The sequence below is a fragment of the Emys orbicularis genome, chromosome 11 (genome assembly GCF_028017835.1).
Source record: "Emys orbicularis isolate rEmyOrb1 chromosome 11, rEmyOrb1.hap1, whole genome shotgun sequence".
NCBI lineage: Eukaryota > Metazoa > Chordata > Testudines > Emydidae > Emys > Emys orbicularis.
The window spans coordinates 33935205-33958563 of record NC_088693.1 but is presented as its reverse complement, the minus strand read 5'-3'; the positions used below and the strand labels follow the sequence as shown (position 1 = coordinate 33958563).

Below are 23359 nucleotides of genomic sequence, written 5' to 3'. Positions count from 1 at the left end.
AAGCTTGCAAAGCCAGACAGCTACCGGTCAGTCGCGAACCACTTTGGCGTGGGCAAATCTACCGTGGGCGTTGTTGTGATGCAAGTAGCCAATGCAATCGTTGAGCTACTGCTCTCAAAGGTAGTGACCCTGGGAAACGTGGAGGTCATCATAGATGGCTTCGCCACGATGGGATTCCCAAACTGCGGTGGGGCTATAGATGGAACTCACATCCCTATCCTGGGACCGGACCACCAGGCCAGCCAGTACATTAACAGAAAGGGCTACTTTTCAATGGTGCTGCAAGCACTGGTGGACCATAGGGGACGTTTTACAAACATCAACGTCGGATGGCCGGGCAAGGTTCATGACACTCGTGTTTTCAGGAACTCTGGTCTGTTTAGACGGCTGCAGGAAGGTATTTACTTCCCGGACCACAAAATAACTCTTGGGGATGTGGAGATGCCTATAGTCATCCTCGGGGACCCAGCCTACCCGCTAATGCCCTGGCTCATGAAGCCCTATACAGGCGCCCTGGACACTGAAAAAGAACTCTTCAACTACCGGCTGAGCAAGTGCAGAATGGTGGTGGAGTGTGCTTTTGGACGTCTCAAGGGGAGATGGAGAACCTTACTGACTCACTCTGATCTCAGCGAAACCAATATCCCCATTGTTATTGCAGCTTGCTGTGTGCTCCACAATCTGTGTGAGAGCAAGGGGGAGACCTTTATGGCGGGGTGGGAGGTTGAGGCAAATAGCCTGGCTGCTGATTACGCCCAGCCAGACAGCCGGGCGATTAGAAGAGCCCAGCGGTACGCGCTGTGCATCCGGGAGGCTTTGAAAGCTAGGTTCCTGAGTGAGCAGGGTAACCTGTGACTATTAAGTTTGTTTACAGAGAAGCTGAACCTGCCCCCGTTTCTTTACCCAGTAAATGTTCACTATCCTCTCCAGTTAAATACCCCGTTCACCCCATTCCCCCCCCCTTCCAACACACGTTTAAAAATAAAATCACTTGAAATTTGTTAATGAACACCGTTTTCTTTACTACTGTTTTCGCGGTAAAGTGTTGAACCGGGGACGCAGACTGTGGTGGGGAGCGGGTGTAGTGTAGTGATGCAAAGGACGCTTCTAAACTCCAGGAATGACAGGCTCCGCACTGGTGGACTGGTTGTTTCAAGGGAGCCTGCCACCCCTCCTGTTCGGGACTCTGTGTGGGGGGGCTATGTGACTTTGTGGCGGGGGAGGACGGTTACAGATCCCCTGCTGCGTGGCTCTGTGATCCAGGATAAGGACCACTGCATAAGATCTCTAACCGCCCTCTCCCGCCACAAAGTCATATAGCCCCCCACACACACACACACACAGAACATGAAAACCACCTCCCAGACTGACCAGGGTAACTAGTGACTGCAATGTGTGTGTGCCCTGCTGCTGAACCTGCCCCTGCGTCTGTACCCTGGTAAAGGTGACTGTCCTGTCCAATTACCAACCCCCTTCCCCCCCTTCAGACAGACTCTCCTCTAAAAGATCATGATGGAAACAGTAATTAACAGAAACGTATTTTTAATTAGCAACTACATATGAAACTGGGGGATGAAACTGGGACGGGGGCTTGGGTGAGGCGGGAAGGAAAGGACTTATCAAATTTTGGGGAATGAGAGCCTTCTGGTACTTGAGCAGTCTGCAGGGGTGGAGTGAGAGTTTTCACGGACTCTGCCATCCCTCCTTCTTGGGACTTTGGGTGAGGGGGGTATGGGACTTTGTGGCGGGGGAGGGCGGTTAGAGATAGACTGCAGCGGGGCTCTGTCCTCCTGCCTCCGGTCCTGCAGAACATCCACAAGGCGCCGGAGCGTGTCCGTTTGCTCCCTCATTAGTCCATTCAGCGTTTGAGTCGCCTGCTGGTCTTCCTGCCGCCACCTCTCCTCCCGTTCCATGTGTGATCGGTGGATTTGGGACAAGTTCTCCCTCCACTGGGTCTGCTGGGCTGCCTGGGCTCGGGAGCAGCCCATAAGTTCCGAGAACATGTCCTCCCGTGTCCTCTTCTTCCTACGCCTAATCTGCGCTAGCCTCTGGGAGTGTGATGCCAGTCTAGGTCGGGAGACAGTCGCAGCTGTGGGATGGGAAAAAGGGAGTGAATTCCTCAGAAAGATAAATTTTTTTGTGAACAAAGAACATAGTCTTTCTCTGTGAATAAGACCATGCACAGCACCTATCACATGCGCATTCAGGACAAGGTCGAATTTTCGGCCTTCGCATTCAGTGCCTGGGGTCTTGCAGTGCAGATCAGACAAGTGGGACAGGACAGCGGAATTTGGGTAACAGGCTGACATGGTAAGCCGTAGACTTGTGGCTGATTAAAACTTTAATAATAGCACTGGCCTCCTTTCACGTTCAAAGCAATGCCAGTCCCTGCTGCCAGCAATCCGGCAAGCATGAACTCTGCCCCTGTCCCACCCCCTCGCGGCTGTCCCAGGGAAAGATCCCTGTATGCTGCTCCTCTCCCGCCTCCACCGCGTGGCTGTAAACCGCCGGTTACAGTTCTGTAAAGGAACAGGCAAGCAGTCCCAATACTAACATTCCCCTACCTAATTCAAAGCAGGTCACCATGAGCGACATCACTCTGATGAGGATTTCAGAGACGGAAAAAGAAAGGATGCTTCGGGAAAGCCTGCAAAGACCAGGGCCGTATGCCGCCATGCTCTGCAAGGCAATGATACCCGAGTACTTGCTTGTCTCCTGGCGCGGAAACGTTTCGTACCATGGAGGACCCAATAAGGCCGCTCTCCCCAGGAACCTGATGCAAAGGCTTTCCAATTACCTCCAGGAGAGCTTCGTGGAGATGTCCCAGGAGGATTTCTGCTCTATCCCCGGACATATAGACCGGATTTTACTGTAGCTGCACTGGCAGGGACTAAACAGTAGAGCGCCTAGGGCAAAACAATCATGCTAAACCGGACATTGTTAGATTTTTTTTCAGTAGTTGCACTGCCAAGGACTGAAACGTTAAGCGCCTAGGGCAAAGTAATCATGAAAAACCCATTGTTAATATTCCTGTTCTGTTAAAAATAAATGTTTACATGTTTAAAACACTTACCGACTGATCCTTCCCCTGATTCTGTGTTCGGGTTAACGCCTGGGGACGGTTGGTAGGGGATCTCTGTAAGGGTGATGAAGAGATCCTGGCTGTCGGGGAAATCAGCGTTGTAAGCGCTGTCGACTGCCTCGTCCTCCTCATCTCCTTCCTCATCTTCCCCGTCCGCTAACATGTCTGAGGAACCGGCCGTCGACAATATCCCATCCTCAGAGTCCACGGTCAGTGGTGGGGTAGTGGTGGCGGCCGCACCTAAGATGGAATGCAGTGCCTCGTAGAAACAGGATGTCTGGAGCTGGGATCCGGAGCGTCCGTTTGCCTCTTTGGTCTTCTGGTAGCCTTGTCTCAGCTCCTTGATTTTCACGCGGCACTGCGTTGCATCCCGGCTGTATCCTCTCTCTGCCATGGCTTTAGAGATCTTCTCGTAGACCTTTGCATTCCGTCTTTTCGAGCACAGCTCGGAAAGCACGGACTCATCGCCCCACACAGCGATCAGATCCAAGACTTCCCGATCAGTCCATGCTGGGGCCCTCTTTCTATTCTGAGATTGCATGGCCATCTCTGCTGGAGAGCTCTGCATCGTTGCCAGTGCAGCTGAGCTCGCCACGATATCCAAACAGGAAATGAGATTCAAACTGCCCAGACAGGAAAAGGAATTCAAATTTTCCCGGGGCTTTTCCTGTGTGGCTGGTCAGAGCATCCGAGCTCGGACTGCTGTCCAGAGCATCAACAGAGTGGTGCACTGTGGGATAGCTCCCGGAGCTATTACCGTCGATTTCCATCCATACCTAGCCTAATTCGACATGGCCATGTCGAATTTAGCGCTACTCCCCTCGTTGGGGAGGAGTACAGAAGTCGAATTTAAGAGACCTCTATGTCGAACTAAATAGCTTCGTGGTGTGGACGGGTGCAGAGTTAATCCGATGTAACGGTGCAAAATTCAACATAAACTCCTAGTGTAGACCAGGCCTAAGCAACTGAAAAATGCCTTCTCTTCACATTCTTTGCCATATCAGATCAATTTGTTTGTGACACACTGAATTTGGATTGCTTTTGCCCCCTTTGCACCCTTCCCATGCATTATTAGTTTAACACCCTTCTGGCTGCTCCAACCAATCTCCAGCTGAGATGATTAGCCCCCTACCTCTGAGATGCAGGCCAACCTATTCATACAGTCCCATCTCCCACTGGAATGTAGCCCAAAATTCCACAAACCCAAAACCTTCAGTTTCACACCAGTCATGCAACATGCAGTTCACTTTCAGCATTTTCTAGCTTCTGCCTTTCACCTATGGGACTGGAAAGATCTCCAAGAAGATCACTGGTATATCCTCTTCTTCAGCTCTCTCTTCTACAATCTGTGTAGTTCCACACGATGCCCCATCATTGGTTCCAATGTGTATCATCACCAATGGAGACTTGTCTTACAATTTCATAATCGTGTCTGATCTTGCAGTTACAGCTTGTGTCTTTACTCCACGGAAACAGAACACCATTCAGTTGTCCTTATATCCCTTTCTGAATTCTCTGTCCACTCTCCTTAATATGGAGTTGCTGATGATGATTGCTTGTCTTCTTCAGATGGTTGAAGATCCTTTCTTGGTAGTTTCTTGCTTCATATTACAAGGATGCCCATCAGGTGTGTTCCCTGTAGCTTTCAGTTCTGTTCTTCCAGAGTCAAGTTCCTGGATTCAAGGCTAATGATACTTATGATCTGTGCAATGTGAGCTTAATTGTGCCCAGCCCTGCATAGTTGTCCATAATGAGATACCCCTTTGCTTTCCATTCCTGCATAGAGTCTGGGATTTTTGTTCCTCTGAGTATAAGGAAACATCCAGTGCCAGCCCCCATAAAGAGTGTTGGGAGGAGCCCCAGTAGGGTGACCAGGTGTCCTGATTTTATAGGGACAATCCCAATTTTTGGGTCTTTTTCTTATATAGGCTCCTATTATCCCCCACCCCCATCTCGATTTTTCACATTTGCTGTCTGGTCACCCTAAGCCCCAGACCTCATGCATCCATAAGTATAAGGAGACATCTGGTGCCAGCTTCCTTAGACGGTACTGGGAAGACAGAACTGGCCAGCAGAGTGCATGTTGCACTTACACTGAGCACATGATGCGCTTGTGAAAGGGTGCAGTAGTGGGTGCCGTCTACTTCTGTGTCTGGAGCCACTATGCCTGACTGAGTTTTGCAGTTCAGGCCCAGATCTACAAAGCAATTAGAATTGGTTTATCATGTCATCTTCATAAGTTTAAAACTGTTCTGCTTTTTGATACTAACAATTAAATCACAAAAGCCTTGACTTCAATGGAGTTGCACAGGGCTAACAATAGAATTTGGTCCCATACTGTACAGCCCACACTGCTTCAAGACATTGGGTGAATTGAGACAAATTAAAAGGATGGAGTTTCAGCCTTAAACTTTTCCCCTTCTTGCTTTAGAGTGTTTTTAAATCAGTGCCTAGAATATTTGACATGGTTTAATTTGGGAAAAGAAATTAGGTTACTTTCACATAGATGTCTTAGTCTGCACTTTTTCTGCATGAGGGACAATATTTGACAGTCCTGCATTCCTTTTCCTCCTGAACATAATGAGACATTTCTCAACTGCATACCTGGAGGTGCAAAATTTCTAATGAGGGTGTAGATGGGGATCAGCTGAAAACAAAAAGAACATTTCCAGATTTAGTATGTAAGATTAAATAAATGTTAAGTCTAAGCTATCTAGTTATAATGAATGTGTAACTATTTCTGTTTGTCCACATTTTTTTAACATATTTTTATGTTTAAGGGATATTTTACCTTAAAATAATCTCATGATACTTATAAACAGGCACTAAAGTTTCTGTAATTCTTCATATTTCTATTATGAAAATGTTCTGAAAGAGGAAGTGTCCCATCATTGTTTTTTTTTAAAGAAAAGTTTAACACCTGAATCTACACTTTTGGTATCTGATTGTAAGTGGATAGGGCTATTGCTTTTAATAAACTTTGTGGAAATGTTTACCAAAACCACAAAAACTGTGTACAGGCACAGTAAAAATCCCTCCGTTTTTGGAAACTATTTCAACTACATGGAATTACAAGGAATTAATGTAATTCCAAACACTGTGACCTTTCTATTTAACAAATCTCTGTCTTTCACAGACATTGAAAAATGAATGGAAACCTAGAACTGCAGAAACCTGATTACCAGAGATTTGCACACTCACAAACAAACCCCTGTTAATTCATATAAAAACATAACTTCAACCCATTTGCACTCGATATATCCTGCTTCTCTTTACTTGCTGGGTTAAGTTATTACTGACTGAATTTAACCAATTGCTACAACTAGGTGCAACTGAAAATCTGTGCCATTTATTCACAAGCCATTCATAAGCAACACTGACCTCATGGAGAATGACAGTTCATTGGGGATATTTTGACACACTCACACACCCGAGACAAAGAGTGTTTTTTGTTTTATGGTGTTGAACTCCAGATCCTCTCTTGCAATCGCTGTCAAATGCAATTCTTGCCAAGGATCTGACATTTTGGTACCCCTTAGATAGCTCTTATTTCAGCTCCTGCTCAGCTTGACTGTATTGTGGATCCACTAAAGGAAAAGGGCATGTTCCCATATGAGTATGGGTTTAGAAAAGATGAAATCTAGTCAGTTTGCTGCAGTTGGACTTCCACAGTCTGTAACAGAGAGAGTCATAATAAAGAAGGGGCAAAGAAAAACCTCCCCAGCCATTCAACAGTCAACATGCAAGGAGTTAACAGATTTAACAGTTAAAGGTTTTCCTGAGATGTAGTCATTTGAGCAATTTGCCCAGGCTCTCCCTGCCTGGCTGCTTAGCATTTGCTGGAGCACTGTGTGGGACACAGACCCCAAGCAATCAGGCAGAACATACTTACTGCATATGCGGAGACAGGAACATGCATGTTGACAACCTGGAAGCATTGCTAATGAGAAGTGCTCTTGCTTGCTATGTTTGCAGGCAAAAGACAATGCTTAGTAGATTCCTTGTAAAGTTTATAGGCCCTAACTACTTCCAACTAGTACTGACACATCATTGCTGCAAAAGCATCACTAACGTGAGCTCATGTTCAGAGCAGCTGCAGCCCCGTGCACTGCCCCTATGCATACTCCTGGCAGCATCAGGCATAATCTGTGTGAGTGGCCAAGTCAGGAGGCATCCACACTGAAATATGTGAATCGAGCCCTCTGACTATAATCCCCATCCCAGAACATCCCCTCTGAAGCTCTGGCAGAGTTTGAGTTAGAGATTTTAAGGAAGCCTAGACAGGGAGAAAAATTCTATCTTGCGGTTCCTCTCTCAGCCTCATCTTTTTAGGCATGAACTTATGTGAAGCCTGGAGCCTGATATGGCCTTGTATCCTTGTTTCATAGACATAGTTCATCATTTTTCTATATGTTGATATTTATATTGCTTTTCTTATAGTCCATGTTCTACACACACATACAGATCTCTATGCTTGATTTTTTTATTTCACAGTTTGATTCTTTTTTCCTTGTAAAATATTTAATCACTCTATATTTTCTGAGAGTTTTTATGTATGGTTAAATAACACAGCACCATGAAACTATCCTCTCATATAAAATGTACTCAGCATTACAGTTAATCACCCTGGTTCTATTAGAGTGTAGGCGTAGATATTAATAATTATGAGTTTAGCAATAATTGTGTCTATTCTGTATTATAAGAAATGCTAGGGCGGGGGTGTAGCTATTAAAATATACCATAAATGGGATAAATGTAAAAGAAAATGAAGTCTTAAGAATGCTGGTACTTTTCAGACTGCCAGATGATTGCTGGGAGCTCCATAGTCTACAGGGGGTTAATTTTATAGTTGGCTAACTCAAAATTTATCCCCCCTCCAATACTGTAAGCATATGCCTTACTTACACTCTCTACAGCAATCATGTAAATCAGAAGTCTAAGGGTATGTCTACACCCAGCCGCTAGTTCGGCGGCTGGGAATCGAAGTTCTGGGTTCGACTTATCGCGTCTTGTCTGGACGCGATAAGTCGAACCAGGAAGTGATCGCCGTCGACTGCGGTACTCCAGCTAGACGAGAGGAGTACCGCGGCGTCGACGGGGGAACCGCGGCGTCGACAGGGGAGCCTGCCTGCTGCGTGTGGACCGAGGTAAGTTCGAACTAAGGTACTTCGAACTTCAGCTACGTTATTCACGTAGCTGAAGATGCGTACCTTAGTTCGAATTGGGGGGTAAGTGTAGACCAAGCCTAAGGGTATGTCTACACCCAGCCGTTAGTTCGGCGGCTGGGAATCGAAGTTCTGGGTTCGACTTATCGCGTCTTGTCTGGACGCGATAAGTCGAACCAGGAAGTGATCGCCGTCGACTGCGGTACTCCAGCTAGACGAGAGGAGCCTGCCTGCCGCGTGTGGACCGAGGTAAGTTCGAACTAAGGTACTTCGAACTTCAGCTACGTTATTCACGTAGCTGAAGTTGCATACCTTAGTTCGAATTGGGGGGTAAGTGTAGACCAAGCCTTAGTATCAGCAGTCACATCAGTAATACACTGAATATCTATTTGATATGGAGGGTGCAGTGAACTGTCAAGGGGAGCAGGTCCCATTAAATCATTGTAAGTTCCCTAATAAATACCAGCCAAATATATTCTTCCTCTCTTTCCCCATCCTCCCTCAAATGTAGCTCCTGGAATGAAGAGGGACATAATACATTTCAGCCTGCCAGCTATTTTTAGTTGCTCCTCCGCAATGAATCTTTTAAAAGAGACAGTCATACAGATCCATCTGCAGCCGTTTAATGGAAACTTGTGAATTCCCCATTCTTGCCACACAAGGTAGCTCATTTTCAATCAACTGGAGCTGGAAAATGGTTATGTAAAGTCGCATCCCCAATTGCATAGGTTAAAATGATGGGAATTATACAGCCCATTCCCAGAAGCTGTGTGTGGAAATAAACTATACTCATTTTGATAGAGTGGGACTGTGGTGTAGCAGTTAAAGCCTTGACTTTTGGGTCCTGTGCTTGGTTTTTTCATTGACCTGCAGTGTCACATTGGACAGGTCATTTAGTTTCTCTGTTCTACATACTTTGCAGCAGACTAGTGAGTCTTAATTAATGTGTGTTATGTTTTTTGAGGTTCTTGGAAGAGATGCACTATACAAGTGCAAAGGATTCTTATTCTCAGAGGTTCCTCCTGTTTCCAGTGTATTGCAGTGTAATGAGAATCCAGGAAAAAGACATAGGCATCTTGTATTTGAAGGCCAAATTTTTGACATATTTTGAGCAGAGTGTTCAAAACTCAGCTGGCTCAGAAGATATAGGAGCAAACTGAATCCCGAGAGCAAAAGGGCAAAAAGCAGCTACTGACATGTAGATTTGTTAGATCTTTCTTTCACGCAGGTATTTCTGAATCATCCAGTTAGCTCCAGTGTTCTTGCCCAATGTTCTGAATTTGTTTCACTGAGAAATGGGGAAATTTTCTAGAGGAAGACTGTGCTGGAAATGTTGGTGGAAATGTTTCACTAATTTTCCTATAAGTGATAATGAGATAGGCTGGCAAGCTTGTGGAGAGCCCCTTATTCTAATACTATCAGCAGACTAAATGGGGTTAGAGGCAATTGGGGTAATTTTCCTGATCTCTGGCTACTACTAAAAATTATCCCTGGGAGAAGTTACTCAACTATAGGGTTTATAAACATGCTACTGAAGAGCTTTTTTTTTTTTACTTTGGAAATGGCCACATAGCACCAACTGTCACATGTTTATGAGGACATTTTTCAGAGAGGATACCCTCAAATTTTACCCTAGATTATAGAGCTTTCATCCCTTCAGCAACAAGCTATAAACATCTCCAGCAAGGGCACTAAAGTTTGTTTGCAAAGTGATGTTGCCTCCTGCCTTGCTTTAGAGAAATCACTTTTGTTTGAATGAGAACACAACTTAATAGATCTCAGTCCTGTACTATTCTAAGGGAGCACCCTCCCCCACTCAGTTTATCACAGACTAAGGAGCAATACTTTTTTTTTCTTTTTCTTTTTTTACAAGCAGCCTTTGTTTAAATATTAGAAGAACATCACTGACATGATAGCATACAGCAAAAGCCAGCAGAAGCTTGGCAAAGGGTTCTGCTTGCTTAGAGTAGACTTCAAGCATCAGGGAGATATAGTTCATTTACAAATGTTTCAGGACAAACAATAAGGGTCCTGATTCCTGACCTTTAGCCTAACCCATCAAAATAGAAATTTTTTTCCTCAGCCAGAATCTGAGCTCAAAGCACAAAGTAAATGGTGTTTTTTTCCCCAGCAGTAGCTCTCAGAGATCACACAAGATAGAACACCCATTTGTTAGATGATTGTGCTTTTGGGTTTGTCTGGGTTGTTTTTTTTTTTAAACAGCTGCACCTTTACTCTCTTTATATCCCCTCTCTGAGAAGGCGGGGCTTTTTTGAAGAACAGCTTCTCCACTAGCCTTGTTAGTAAATGACAAGCTATCACATTGTCAGGTGTCTTCATTTCACTGCAATCTTGGCAGCTCTGCAGGACCATCTGGCTGCTGAAGCAAGGTTTTAACCCATTGCCTGCCAGGGTCCTGTACCCGTCTCTGGTAAAAGATATGGGTATTAAGATTAGAACCAAAAGGTCTTGTATTTATGTTCATGTATGAATAGTCTGGACATTATTATAAAGAAAAATATTGCACATATGTTTAGTATAATCACAAGTGAGGATCTTTCATAATTCAACTCTCCGTGCCTTTTCATGATTGTTTAGTCTTTTTGGAACTATATGAGCCAAGAATATGCAAAATGCTCTTTGCAACCTTGAACAGTTTTCATCACGAGACTAGCATGGACAGAATATCATAGAGGGAGGATGTGAACTTGTGTCACTCACTGTGGAAATGTTCAGAATAAAATATATCTGTTATGCAGTATATCCCTCACAGGCTTCTAGCCAGCCATTGGTTTGAAAATGAAAGCAGGTAGAAAATCCTGCTCATGGAAACCTCTGTTTCATTAACACTTAGTGTGAACAGACAGCAAATATGAAAAATCGGGATGGGGGTGGGGGGTAATAGGAGCCTATACAAGAAAAAGACCCCAAAATCGGGACTGTCCCTATAAAATCGGGACATCTGGTCACCCTATTAACACTGCTTTAGTTAATAAATAATATAACCCAGGCTGGATTGCTGATCACCAGTATTGTTTGCTTTAAGTAAAGTGTACATATGCTACAAAATGGAAAAGAAATAAGCGTGTAATACTAAAGTAAATAATGTGGAGACATATTCAAGGAGGTAGCATAGTCAGCTAAGGTGACCACACACATTTCGGGGAAATGAAGGAGAGCTGAAGGATAAATGCAGGACAGAATATATATTTTAAAGGACAGCACCTTAGTTTTTTATTCATGGTAAAATCTTATTAACACAAAAGCATAAATATTTACAATAGTGTATGATTATTTGCACTACTGCTGTAGAAGTATGTGACAATAGTGTATCCTATATTGATTTTATGTGGGACAGGGGATATTAGGCAACAAATAAGGAGTGTCCCTTTAAAAAAAGTACAGAATATTATGCAGTGAGAGACAAATGTACCCATACGTATTCTTCATTCTGTGCAGTACCAGGCATATATTCTCAAGCTGAATCTCAATTGTCCAGACCCTCTCTAGCTAGATAGACAAAAGATGCCATAAATGGTGAGATTCATGCCAAACAAATAAACACTGTAGAGAGTTGCAGCTGCAACTGAGGCACATAGATGCTGGAGATTAAAGTTGTTTCATTCATTCTAGTCAGTTTGCCTAAATAACAATGATGCCCAACCTTCAAACCTGCTAATGAGTGACTTGAACAAAAAAGTACAAGGGACTGAAATGTGAAATACCCATGTTTTGTTGCAAGTAACTTATAATTTATTTTAAAAGTTTAAAATAATCTTTAATTAATAGATTATAATTTTTTTGCTGAGTTTCCATCTCCTTGAGGGCATGTGTTTTGAGTATGTATCTTGAGGACAAAAAAATGGCGTGAACATTTCAGGAAAGAACAGGCAGCCTTCCCTCTTCCCACCCTGCTTCCCCACCTCGCCACGCCTTCCCCATTCTCTGTATTATCATAAAGGATTTATGTTATGTAGTTGTTTGGATTTTCCCCTGAAACAGTCACTCAAGTGTTTCATTCAAATCTTTATTCGGAGATAAAAATGAAGCAGATTCTGGAAATGATTTGCCTAGCACTACAGCCTCCACTCTCTCACAGACAGCCCATTTACTCTCCCCTGTGTTTGCTCTTTCCATTTGCTCCTTCCCTGCACATCTCTCATCAGCACCTTCAGGCCAGGAAGGAGCAGCTGTGTGGATTGTGGCAGCAGCCACTCTGGGTTTTCTGGGAATTGAAGGCCACAGCAGCTGCAGCAGGAGGGTGTCATAGCTCCTCTTTGTGTTTGACAGCTTCGGAGTGGGTGTAGTTGGTGTATGGACACACTGCCATGCACACACAGGAGGCATAATACAAACAGAGCTGGGCGACATTTCTTGGACAATCATTAATCAGCTGAAAAATGCAGCTTCTGGGCGACTGAAACTTTGTGGTCAAATAGTCAGGTCAAATTTGGTGTCTAGTTTCAGCTGAAAAAATTTAGAAAAAGTCAAAACGTTTCCTTCTGACATTCTTGTATGGAAGTGTTTTGATTTTTCATTGCAAAAAGAGGTTCCCTTTAGAAATGTAGTTAGATTTATTTTTTTAAATAAAGGGGAGAGGGGAATAAAAACCACACAAACAATTAAACGAACCAGAATGACAAACCATTTCATTTGACCCCAAATGAATGTTTTTCTTTATTTGGTTTGTCCATTAAGCCAAAACATCAATGATTTGCTCAGCTCTGCAAACCCCTATGTTTCTGCCTCCCTTCTCAGCTGCCCAGAGCAGCAGCAGATGTGAAAAAATTGCCTGAGAAGTCAAAAATGCAGCACAGGGAGACAAAATTGATTTCAAAGCATGATGGGTGAAATCCTAACCCACTGAACTCAATGGTGAAACTGTCATTGACTTCAATGGGCAGAATTTCTCCTGATGTTCAGTGAAATGCAGAAGTGGGGAGGCCTGATAAAAACTGTCACACACTTTCAAGCAACAGTGATGAACCCTTTCAAAGTGACATAATGGGTGTCCCAATACAATAATGATGGCTGTGTCTCCCACTAGTGAAATTCTGGCTTCCTGCAGGATTAGGACAATTGCTTAAATGCTGCAGTCTCTCATTTTTCAGAGATTCTGTGAGCATGGCACATGTAATGCTCTGTGAAAATCTCAGTCTCAGACAAGCTGAATTAAAATAGCTGTTTGGCATATGTCATTTTTCAAAAGGTGGCTGGTCACACGCTTGCATGTGAGAATGGAGACAGTTTTATGGTTCAGAATGCACTGACTATTGTGTTATTGTTGCCATTAGTCCACTTGCAAATGTAAAAAGTAGCTACTATCATGTGAATGAATGAGTGTGGCTTTATCTGAAAGATGGATAAATAGGGCTCTACATACTGAGGAAATCTTTCATACAAAGCTGACTTAAAGTCATCTGAAAGGGAAAGAGATTTTAATGGGCCAGATTCATCAGTATGCTTTGTGCATCACCAGCATAGTACAAAGCAAGCAGATTAGTTATTTATCAATAATAACATGTGTCTTTGTGACAGTTCTCAGGGCACCCAGGACTGTAAGTCACCCTGTTATCCCCTGCCTCCAGTGAGAGGGAGTCAGTTCCAGTCTTTCAGTCACTCAAGCACTATCCTCTGGGCTATGACAACCTTATCTTCACCTTGGAGGACAACAAGAGTTGCACCCAAGTCCCTTTAGATCATTCCCTTGTGATATTCAGCCCCTGACAGTGGCTACTCTCAGAAATTGCAGGTGCTCTGCATCCAAAGATGCAGTGGACCCCAATTTATCAGTTTTCCTTAAGCCACCACTCCTGTAAACCACACAGCACTTATGATAAAAACCAAAGGCTTAGAAAGAATAAAGAAAGAATAAAGCTTTATCTAAAAAGGAGAGAAAGTGGTGGAAACAACTGGTTACAATATTAAACAAAATCATAAAACGCCAACACTTATCAATAGTTACCTTTCCTATCTAATAAAGTATGTCGTCCCCCCCCCCCCCAAAGTTCAGTCAATTGCAGAACTGGCTGGTTTCACAAGAACCAGGATCCAAACATTCATAAAAGCCTCCTACTCTTTAATGGATTTCCACCGTGAATGGATCCAGAGTGCCTTTCCCTTTACTCAGTTATACTTGAACAGTCTTTTGTCTTTATTCATAGCCAGGGTGATCTCTTGTCTGCTGTAATTAGGGTGACCAGACAGCAAGTTTGAAAAAACAGGACAGGGGGTGGGGGTAATAGGAGCCTATATAAGAAAAAGCCCCAAATATCGGGACTGTCCCTATAAAATCGGGACATCTGGTCACCCTAGCTGTAATGTTCCCTTTAACCTCCAAGTAGTTTCCATCATTTGAAATTGCCTTTGATGGTTTTCCATTCACTGTTTTAGGATGGGGCAAGTGTAGACTATAGAACCTTGCATTCCCTCACCCGCTGACTAGAGAGGGGTAACAACTCCCTTTTGCTTGAATGGGTCACCACTGAGACTCCTGGGGACTAATTTCTACTCCAAGTCCATAAAGAATACTTTCAGTATAATACATTTTCCCTTAACTATTCTCCATACACATCTCACAGTGATTCTGAATCTCTACAAGTTATGAGGTTTCTGTAGATACCTTATATGTTACTCTTTGTGGATAAATATTCTGTAAGACATGTTTAACAGTGTGAGTTTGTTAGATTTGAGGTGAGAGTTATTTGCAAAGAACATGGGACCTTTTGCTAAGGGGTGTCTGGGTCACAGTATTTCAGCAAGGGATTGCTCCATCCTAGCCCATCTTCTCTATAGGATCCTGTTGTGAAATCATAATGCTGGATTTCTAACATCAAATTAATTTCCACAGCAGCGTATGGGCCTAGATCCTGTTCTCATTGAAGACAATAGCGTTTCTGCCACTGATTTCAATAAAATGTCAGACACCCATGATTTTGACTTAAATTCAGGAATAAGTAGAAGGAGATACTGGGCTACTGTTTAGAAAGAGCTTTTCTAAACATGGAATTCATACTGCCAAGGAAATTTCCAACTTTTCTCCAGCGTCTCTCAATCTACTCATATAGCGTCCATCACAGTAATAATTTTAACTATATATACTTAGAATTGTTTTCAATGATAAAGTAAATATTCATATTTCATGACAATTCCTGAATAATATTCTTTAAAAAGCTGAGAGAGTGAAGCTTTGGTCTTTCAGCACACTAATCTAATTTCAAATACCACTTGGATATTTAATCAATTTGTTAATAAAGGTGTAATTTTAATAATTATTCTGATTACACATCTTCTGCTTTCTCAGTGGCTACAGATAAGAATTGCAAATTCCAGAAACTTCATTAAAATTTGTATTGCTCATCAGAGGCATTTCCTACTTTCAGAATGTTTCAATAAAGAGGACAATCACGGAAATCATGCTGAGTGCCATGACAAGTAATTGAATGACTAAGAGTGCAAATATTGGATAATATTGTTTATAAACAAGTTACTTATTACTTCCTTCATTACTGTCAGCTTCATTAGAGCATCAGCTACTTTTTTCCCCAGCCACGTATTTATCTCTTTACTCTGGCGTTTTATAGTCACAGTTGCATTTTGTCTTATTCTTACATTACTTATTTTCATTTGGATACAAATAATCTAGCTTTTGCGATATTGACATCATAACAAAATGTTACTTAAGTGTGAATTATGCTGCTTAGCTGGTACCATAGCCCCTTGTGCTCTCAGGCTGTCAGACCTCATAAACTAGAAGGGGTTTGGTTTGGTGAGGTGGCTCTGGAAGCAAGGCCTTCACTAATGATCAGCAAACTGGGTCTAAATTCTACTTTAAGATTTCCTGCATACTGTGTAGTCCAGTACAGCAGAATGGAAGTTTTTGGTGATAGTACAATCAATACAATAATCTCTGTCATATTTATTTTGATATTAACTTCAGTTTATTTTAGGCTGTCCCCACATTTCAGTTTTCAATGTGCTGCTAATTTTTATATCGATCACACTTAGTTGCATTGTAGAAGCTGTCACAGGGAAGCTAGAGATTTTGGCAGCTAGGTAAAGGGCAGAGACAGAGTTTGGTACTCAAAAAGGCTTGAGAGGTGGATTGGAATTGTGGGATAAGCATATTACCTTGATGTTTCCACTAAAATGATCATCTGTGAACTATTTAGACATTTAATTTTCCACATGGTTTTCCTTAACTTTCAGAGTAAACTCCCTAGTTAGATGAATGGAGGCAGTTCTCAGAGCTATCTTTCAGGCTGTCTGCAGACTCAGGCAGAGATCATGGCGTCACCTTATATTTGGTTCACATTATAAGGTTTAAACACAACCAAACTGGCAACAAGTGTATATTCCAGTGGAATCATAGACTGCCTTGAAGCAACACCTATATGGTACAGGAAGTAGTGTTACGGAATTTGTTAGCTGGCACACCTTTCCCTTAAAGGTGGAGTGTTTCTGCAGGTGCTATCTCTTGGATGAGATGTAACATGTAGACTCTGATCACTTGTAGTCATTAAATACCCCCTGGCACTTCTTAAAAGCCCTGGTGTGATGGACAAATTCTAGCCTGGTTAAATTCATTAGGCCAAATACTCTGTTGGTGTAAATGATATAGCTCCATCAACTTCATTGGACCTATGTTGATTTACACCAGCTAAGGATCTCTCCCACTTTGTGTTCCTAAATTCCCCCTGCAATTTCCTTTGGCCACAGTATTATTCAATTTCTGTCATGTTCTTGTGCTGTATTTCTCCACAGAGGTGAATCACTACCTATGGTGTACATATCATTTGTACATGCTTGGGAGTGAAATCTTTTCTGTAAATGTGAAATAGCATTAATACTTCATGCTGTTGGAAGACGTCAAAAGCTAAAACTCCCTTGTGTGCAAAAGGTAGCCTTGAGCATGTGTTTAGTCAACGCTGTGGGTCACTGTCATCCCTGTTTCCCAAAACCATAAACATATGATCCACTGGAGTTTAGCATTCTTCAGATCCATGTGAGTTTCCTCCCAAGACAATCTCCTGCCCTTTGATTTTTCCATGAGGCAGGAGGTGGAAGGTTGCAGGATCATCACTTGATTAGTAAAACTGCATGTCACAACAGAATCCACATGCTGAAAAATTCAAAATAACAAGCTGTGACTCGAAAGTAACAATGTCTTTCAAAATGAATCAAGAAATGTCATTTTAAGTGTTAAAAGTCAATATGTATTTTGGTTAATTAGCTGAAAACATAATGGTTATTTCTAGCCTCTCTTCAGACTCTCTGTTTAACCAGTCTATGTTGCAATGCTTGGCCTGCAGCATTTCTATTTATAGCTCTCCTGGAACAGTCTTAAATTGCTTATTTTCTGTTTACTAAAGTCATCCTCTTTGTTACCATGGAAACTGTGGCAAGTGCCACAGCTTAACTGTTTTATTAAATGGATTGAAGGTACAGCTGCAAAACTTGAAGGGGAAGCATGTCCGTTTTTAGCCATAGCTCCAGCTGCCTTAAATACCACATTATAGCAAATGTTACCTTAAATATTAGGGGCCGGGTTCTGATTTCAGTTACAATGATGTACATCTTGAGTATTTCTTTTTTCAGTGGCGATACTTCTGATTTATTGTGGTGAGACCCAGATCAGGATCTGTCCTTAAAAAAATTACACTGCCTGTCGAATTTCACTGATTATTACATTCAAATGGATCAATTACAGATGATGTTCTTGCTCATCTTGGGAAGACACTTGCTCACAGTTGTATTTGTGTGAAGCTTTTAGGAGAATATTATCTTATTGCTTACAGCAATCACATTATTATTGGAATCACTGCATTCCGCTAATGTAACACCAGGAATCAGAGGGAAGCTAATGACTTTGTCCAATATCAGTTTTCCAAAAAAATTATAATGATGAACATAGGACAAAACTTTTAAATCCCCACTAAGGGATATGTATGTAAAAGGGCACTGAATTTCAGAAGTGCTAAGCAATCATACCTCCTGTTGAATTCAGTAAGAGTTGTGGTGGTCAGCATCTCTGAAATTCAGGCCTCGTGAATTAGGTCTGTCACCATGGATTTGGGTGCTTAACATCAGTTACTCAAGTTAGAAAACCTTGGCTATAAAGGTTTGGAGATGTGTTTGATGATAGAATGTGAATCACCAGTGAGTATGATCAAGTTAAAAACAAAGGACATGTTTCCATGAACATCATTTTTAATGCAAAATCAAAATGCCATTGTGAAGACCCCAAAATAATAATAGCTATATATTTACACACATAAATGTTTCATAAGTGATTCTCTCTATTGTAACCAAACCAAAAAGCTTCAAGAACCCCTGACATTTAGGAAGCGAATGTGGCTTTGTGTTCTCCAGTAAGCATTGTGGTTGATGGGGTAGCTTGCTGGTGGCATTTGATATTGAATACCTCCACAATGTGATGCTGTGTGTTTATGTTCAAAGCATTTCCAATTAATAAAAACCAGGGCACCAAAAGAAAGTGGCAACTTACCTGAGAAGTCTTTTGGAACAAGTTCACATGATAAGCTATTAGAAGACACATTTAATCTGTGCCAACAATGGCCTTATTTAAATCAAAAATGCTTCATGTGTTGGGTGAGCAAAAGAAACAATCTGCAGGATTTTTGACATTACTGGAGTTATTGGTGAAAGAAAAAAAGACACTATGCAGATTTCTTTGACTTACATAAACTTCCTTTCTTTTTCTCCCTTCTTAGGGTCCACCTTCATTTGCAACACCCACATAATCCCAGTGAAAAATCAAGAAGGAGTAGCTATGATGTTTATTATTAACTTTGAGTATGTAACAGATGATGAGAATGCGGAGTCTCTCGAGAAGTTCAACCCGATATTGCCAGCCAGACTTGTAAACCGTAAGTGGGGGGCGAGCGGAGGAGGGAAGGGGCGAGAAAGCTATCATATATCGCTGTTATTTTCATTGCAGAACAGTTTCATCCAAATTATAATTTCAGATATTATGAATTAAAAATATATCAATGGAGCTAATTGCAAAGAGAATTTGCTACTCTTGACAATACTTACCGCTCGTATAACTGTTGTATAATTTTAACGTACATAACTTTTTAGTTGCAGGTTTCCACTACAAGTGTGTCAATTTTGACTTATTGCTAAAATAGTGTATTTCAGTTTTTGACACATTTCAGCAAAAAGTGATCAAAAATATGAACTAAAGTTGAAAAACAAACCCAACCAAAACCACAACATTATCCCCAAATATCCTAATTCTATTAAGAGTTGGTACCTTACCATAAATCTAGGGAAATGTAAACTAAACCTCAGGAAACACTTCCTAACTAGAGCTGAATGTGTAATGCAAAAAATAAATAAATAAATAAATAAAAAATCCATTCATATTAGTTCAAATCTTTAAGGGCTTGATTTTGTGCCCAATGAAGTTGATGGCAACTCACCTGTTGATTTTGGTGGTACAAGGATAAAACCCTACGTTAATTTACATTGGCCATTCTCACATACCTTTTATGTTTTCATTTGCAAACATTTGAATTTTATGGAAATATTCATGGAAAGTTAATTTAATAGCTGAATGCACAAGTATTCCCAGAAATTAAATTTTAAATTTGCATGCACAAGTATTCAAACCAGAAGTACCTGCATGCTCATCTAATCAGGAGATAAAAACAATCCATAAAGTAAAACATTTTTAAAGATGTACATCAAATACATGTGAGAAATCATGAACCACTTGCAGATTGCCTGTGAACACACAAAAAAGGTTAAATTCATCAAATAAAATTATTCACTGGGAATCATTTGCTTATTCCTAACTGTGAGGGCTATTAGACTGTGAAATACCTGTGCAAAGGAGGCAATGGAAGCCCCATTGCTTGACACATTTAAAACCAGACTTCAAAGCAATAGGAGATACACTGTAGAGAGCAAACCTGCTCAAATAGAAAGATGCAATGGATAATCTAATAGGTTTTTAGTCTCTCTAACTCCTAGGAATCCATGAATATTGTTAGTTCAAACTTTTATAGGCTAAGAAATCAGAGTCCCAATCAGTTCCACAGTTAGGGTTCATATATGGCAACTCAATGTATTGCTGAAACAGCACTGGGCTATATGCATAACGACATGTTTTACTTTACAACCGTTTAAATGTATTCTTCTGGCAGAGTATTTCAGCCTGAACCAGCATTGGATAAATAAGTGTAGTTGCTATTCCTCAGGGAGAGTGTATTGAGTGACTGAAAAGGAAGGTTCTAGTAAAGCAACAACAAAACTCTTTGTTTCTGCTACTCAATTATTATTGTATTTTGGGGAGCTCTATGCTCCCCTTCCCAAATGGAAATGCACACAAGGGTACTTGAGGAGCCACGGTTCCACACCATCCTCTTTCAATATCACCAGCCTGGTGCATGCAGGTCAGATATCCTTAGGGAAAGATCATAAAGACACAGCAAATCTGAAGCCCTACTTGGTGTTCCCTATTGCCCCCACATTATACCCACTCCTTGTTCCAGCAATATGGATACCCCACCACAGCAGTGATCTTGTGATCCCTCTGACTAGGGAACACACACTATGTAATAAAGAGTGCTGCTGCTCAGAAGCATCGGCCACCAGTTATGCCTTTTCCAGAGTGGAATATGCTGCAATAGAATGATTGCTCCCTATTCCTCTCCCTTCTATCCAGGACACTGCCCTATGAAACTGAGCGTATGGGTGTAGCAGGGATCCAGCAGCTAGGGAGTTGGAGGGAACTTCTCGTCTCTATGTAGTAGAGCTGGTCAGAAATTTTCCAGTGGAATGTTTCTCTGTTGGAAAAATCCTGATTCATCAAAAGTGAAATATTTCATGAAAATTGAAAATAAAAGTTTTGGTAAGGTCAGAATATTCCATGTCAACCTTTTTGGGAAAGAATGTTTTAATTTTTCATTTCAAAATGACTTCTTTTTTTTCAATTTATATTATAAAATGATATAGAAAATGAAAAAAAGTTGAAATTCAAATGGCATATATTGAAATACTTTGAATTTTGTTTGTTCCTTTCTGGAGCAGAAGAAATTTTGAAATTGCACCACTTTCCCAATACAAAAAAAATCTGGTTCCGGTAGAGCTCTACCGTGTAGCTTTCATGGCCCATTTTCTGCAGAACCTGCATACATTTGCTCACCTTCACTTCATACAGTCAGTCCCCGAAGAGTTTCCTCTAACATATTCAGCTCTTACTGACAGATTTCCCAGAGCAGATCCATGCTAATACCTGCTCTTAGTGAGCCAGAACATGATTATTGTCTTCGTAGTCTGGTTGGTCCATTAACACTTGGAAAATTGCCTTTAGCATTACACTTAATGTGATAAAGGGACTTGGAACCTCAGCCCTCTGACTGGCAAATAACCTACCCAACTCTTTCTGGATAGAAGGCAAAGAGGGGCTGGAACATCATTGCAAGTGCCCAGGGGAGAGCTCCCCCAGTCTAAGCACAGCATAGGAGTGGCTAAGTGGTCCGATGCTGCTTCCCCACCCCTGCAAACCGCAGTGCAGGGAATTAGAGGGACTGTAGTGCACAGCGCTATAGCAATTCCGGATTGCTCCTGATTAAAGCTACCTTTGATCCCTCCCCATAGGCTGTGCCCTCTGTGCTGCATCTCTTGGAAAGCCAGCCCCGAACCTCACCCATTGTCTGCCATGCATTATGTTGTGGTTAAAAAGTACAGAAAGCATGACATAGCTATAGTACCTGCAAGTCATTTCAAATGCAAAAGAGATTTCAGTCCCCCTTTGGTGAGATACACCCTGAAATAATGTGTTCATTAAGATTTGAGGAAGAACGTTTTGTGGGTAATACAATAATTGGATGTAAGTGCACAGAATGGACTAAATTCTTCCCTCTGTTACACTTGTACAACCCCACTGAAATCAATAGTGTTGTTTGGGTATTACTGTGGAGAGATTATTGCCCATCATTTAAAACTAGCAGAATGCCTATAACGCGGCCTGCTTATAATGTATTGCAAATTATTTACAATTTTTATGAAACATATTTTCTTTACTCTTCCTCCTTTTAAATACAATCAGTCCAAGCTGTATTTTTCCTTTTTTTTTTTTTTTTTTTTTTGGTTTTTTATATAGTACATTTCAACAGAAGGTTATACTTTTCTAGAAATATTACCATTAAAATCCCATCAGGAGGTACAATAATAGTGATACAAATTATGTCTGATAGCCTCCAATACTATTCTGCATCCATTTTATGCAGGGTATGGCTTTAGGTGTTTTGAATATTCTTTGCTTTACTATTAGTTTTCAATTGCAATTTTGTATTATCAGAATAAAAAAGGACAGTTGAGTTTTCCCTAGTGTGGCTATAAAGGTAACATTGTCTGGGGGAGTGGGGGGGGGGAATAGAGTGGTAGTTAAGAAAAGGAATGTCCTTTCCCCTCCCTCCCCCCCCCCCAAGATTTCTGGCCATCAGTTCCTGTTATCTGTCTGTAATACATCAGCATGTATACTTGGAAGTGTTCTGATGCCCCACCTGAAGTCTCATGTACATTCTGTGTGCGCTTCAGAATGCCAACACCCATTTGCCTGAATTGCACTTGTCCCCAGACTCAGCTGCTGGTGCCACTCCAATCCTGAATGAGTAGGAGCCAAATTCATGTGTGGGAAGCCCAGGGCCGGCTCCAGGGTTTTTGCCGCCCCAAGCGGAAAAAAAAAAAAAAGCCGCGATCGCGATCTGCGGCGGCAATTCGGCGGGAGGTCCTTCGCTCCGAGCGGAAGTGAGGGACCATCCGCCGAATTGCCGCCGAACAGCTGGACCTGCTGCCCCTCTCCGAAGTGGCTGCCCCAAGCACCTGCTTGGCAAGCTGGTGCCTGGAGCCGGCCCTGGGGAAGCCCCAACCTTGTCAGTTCCCAATGGGCCATACTGTTGACAGGCCCTCCCATTCCTGAAATTGCACAAAATCATTAATACTTCTCTCATAGCTCTGCAATGTTCATGGAGCCACCAATCTCTGTGCTATAGGGACAGCCGACATCTGCCAAGGTTCCACAGTGCTAGCAGCATCCGTTTGGGTTCCTTGTTGGCTCCTGGTACCAGCTCATGAATTC

General features: G+C 42.0%; 1 protein-coding gene across 1 annotated transcript in view; it reads left to right on the top strand.

Moving 5' to 3' along the window:
• Nucleotides 1-23359, top strand: part of KCNH7 (potassium voltage-gated channel subfamily H member 7) — a 338032-nt gene that overhangs the window by 177150 nt on the left and 137523 nt on the right. Inside the window, exon 3 of the mRNA XM_065413350.1 lies at nucleotides 18981-19136. Coding sequence (XP_065269422.1) covers nucleotides 18981-19136 — 156 coding nt within the window. The remainder of the gene's footprint in view (nucleotides 1-18980; nucleotides 19137-23359) is intronic.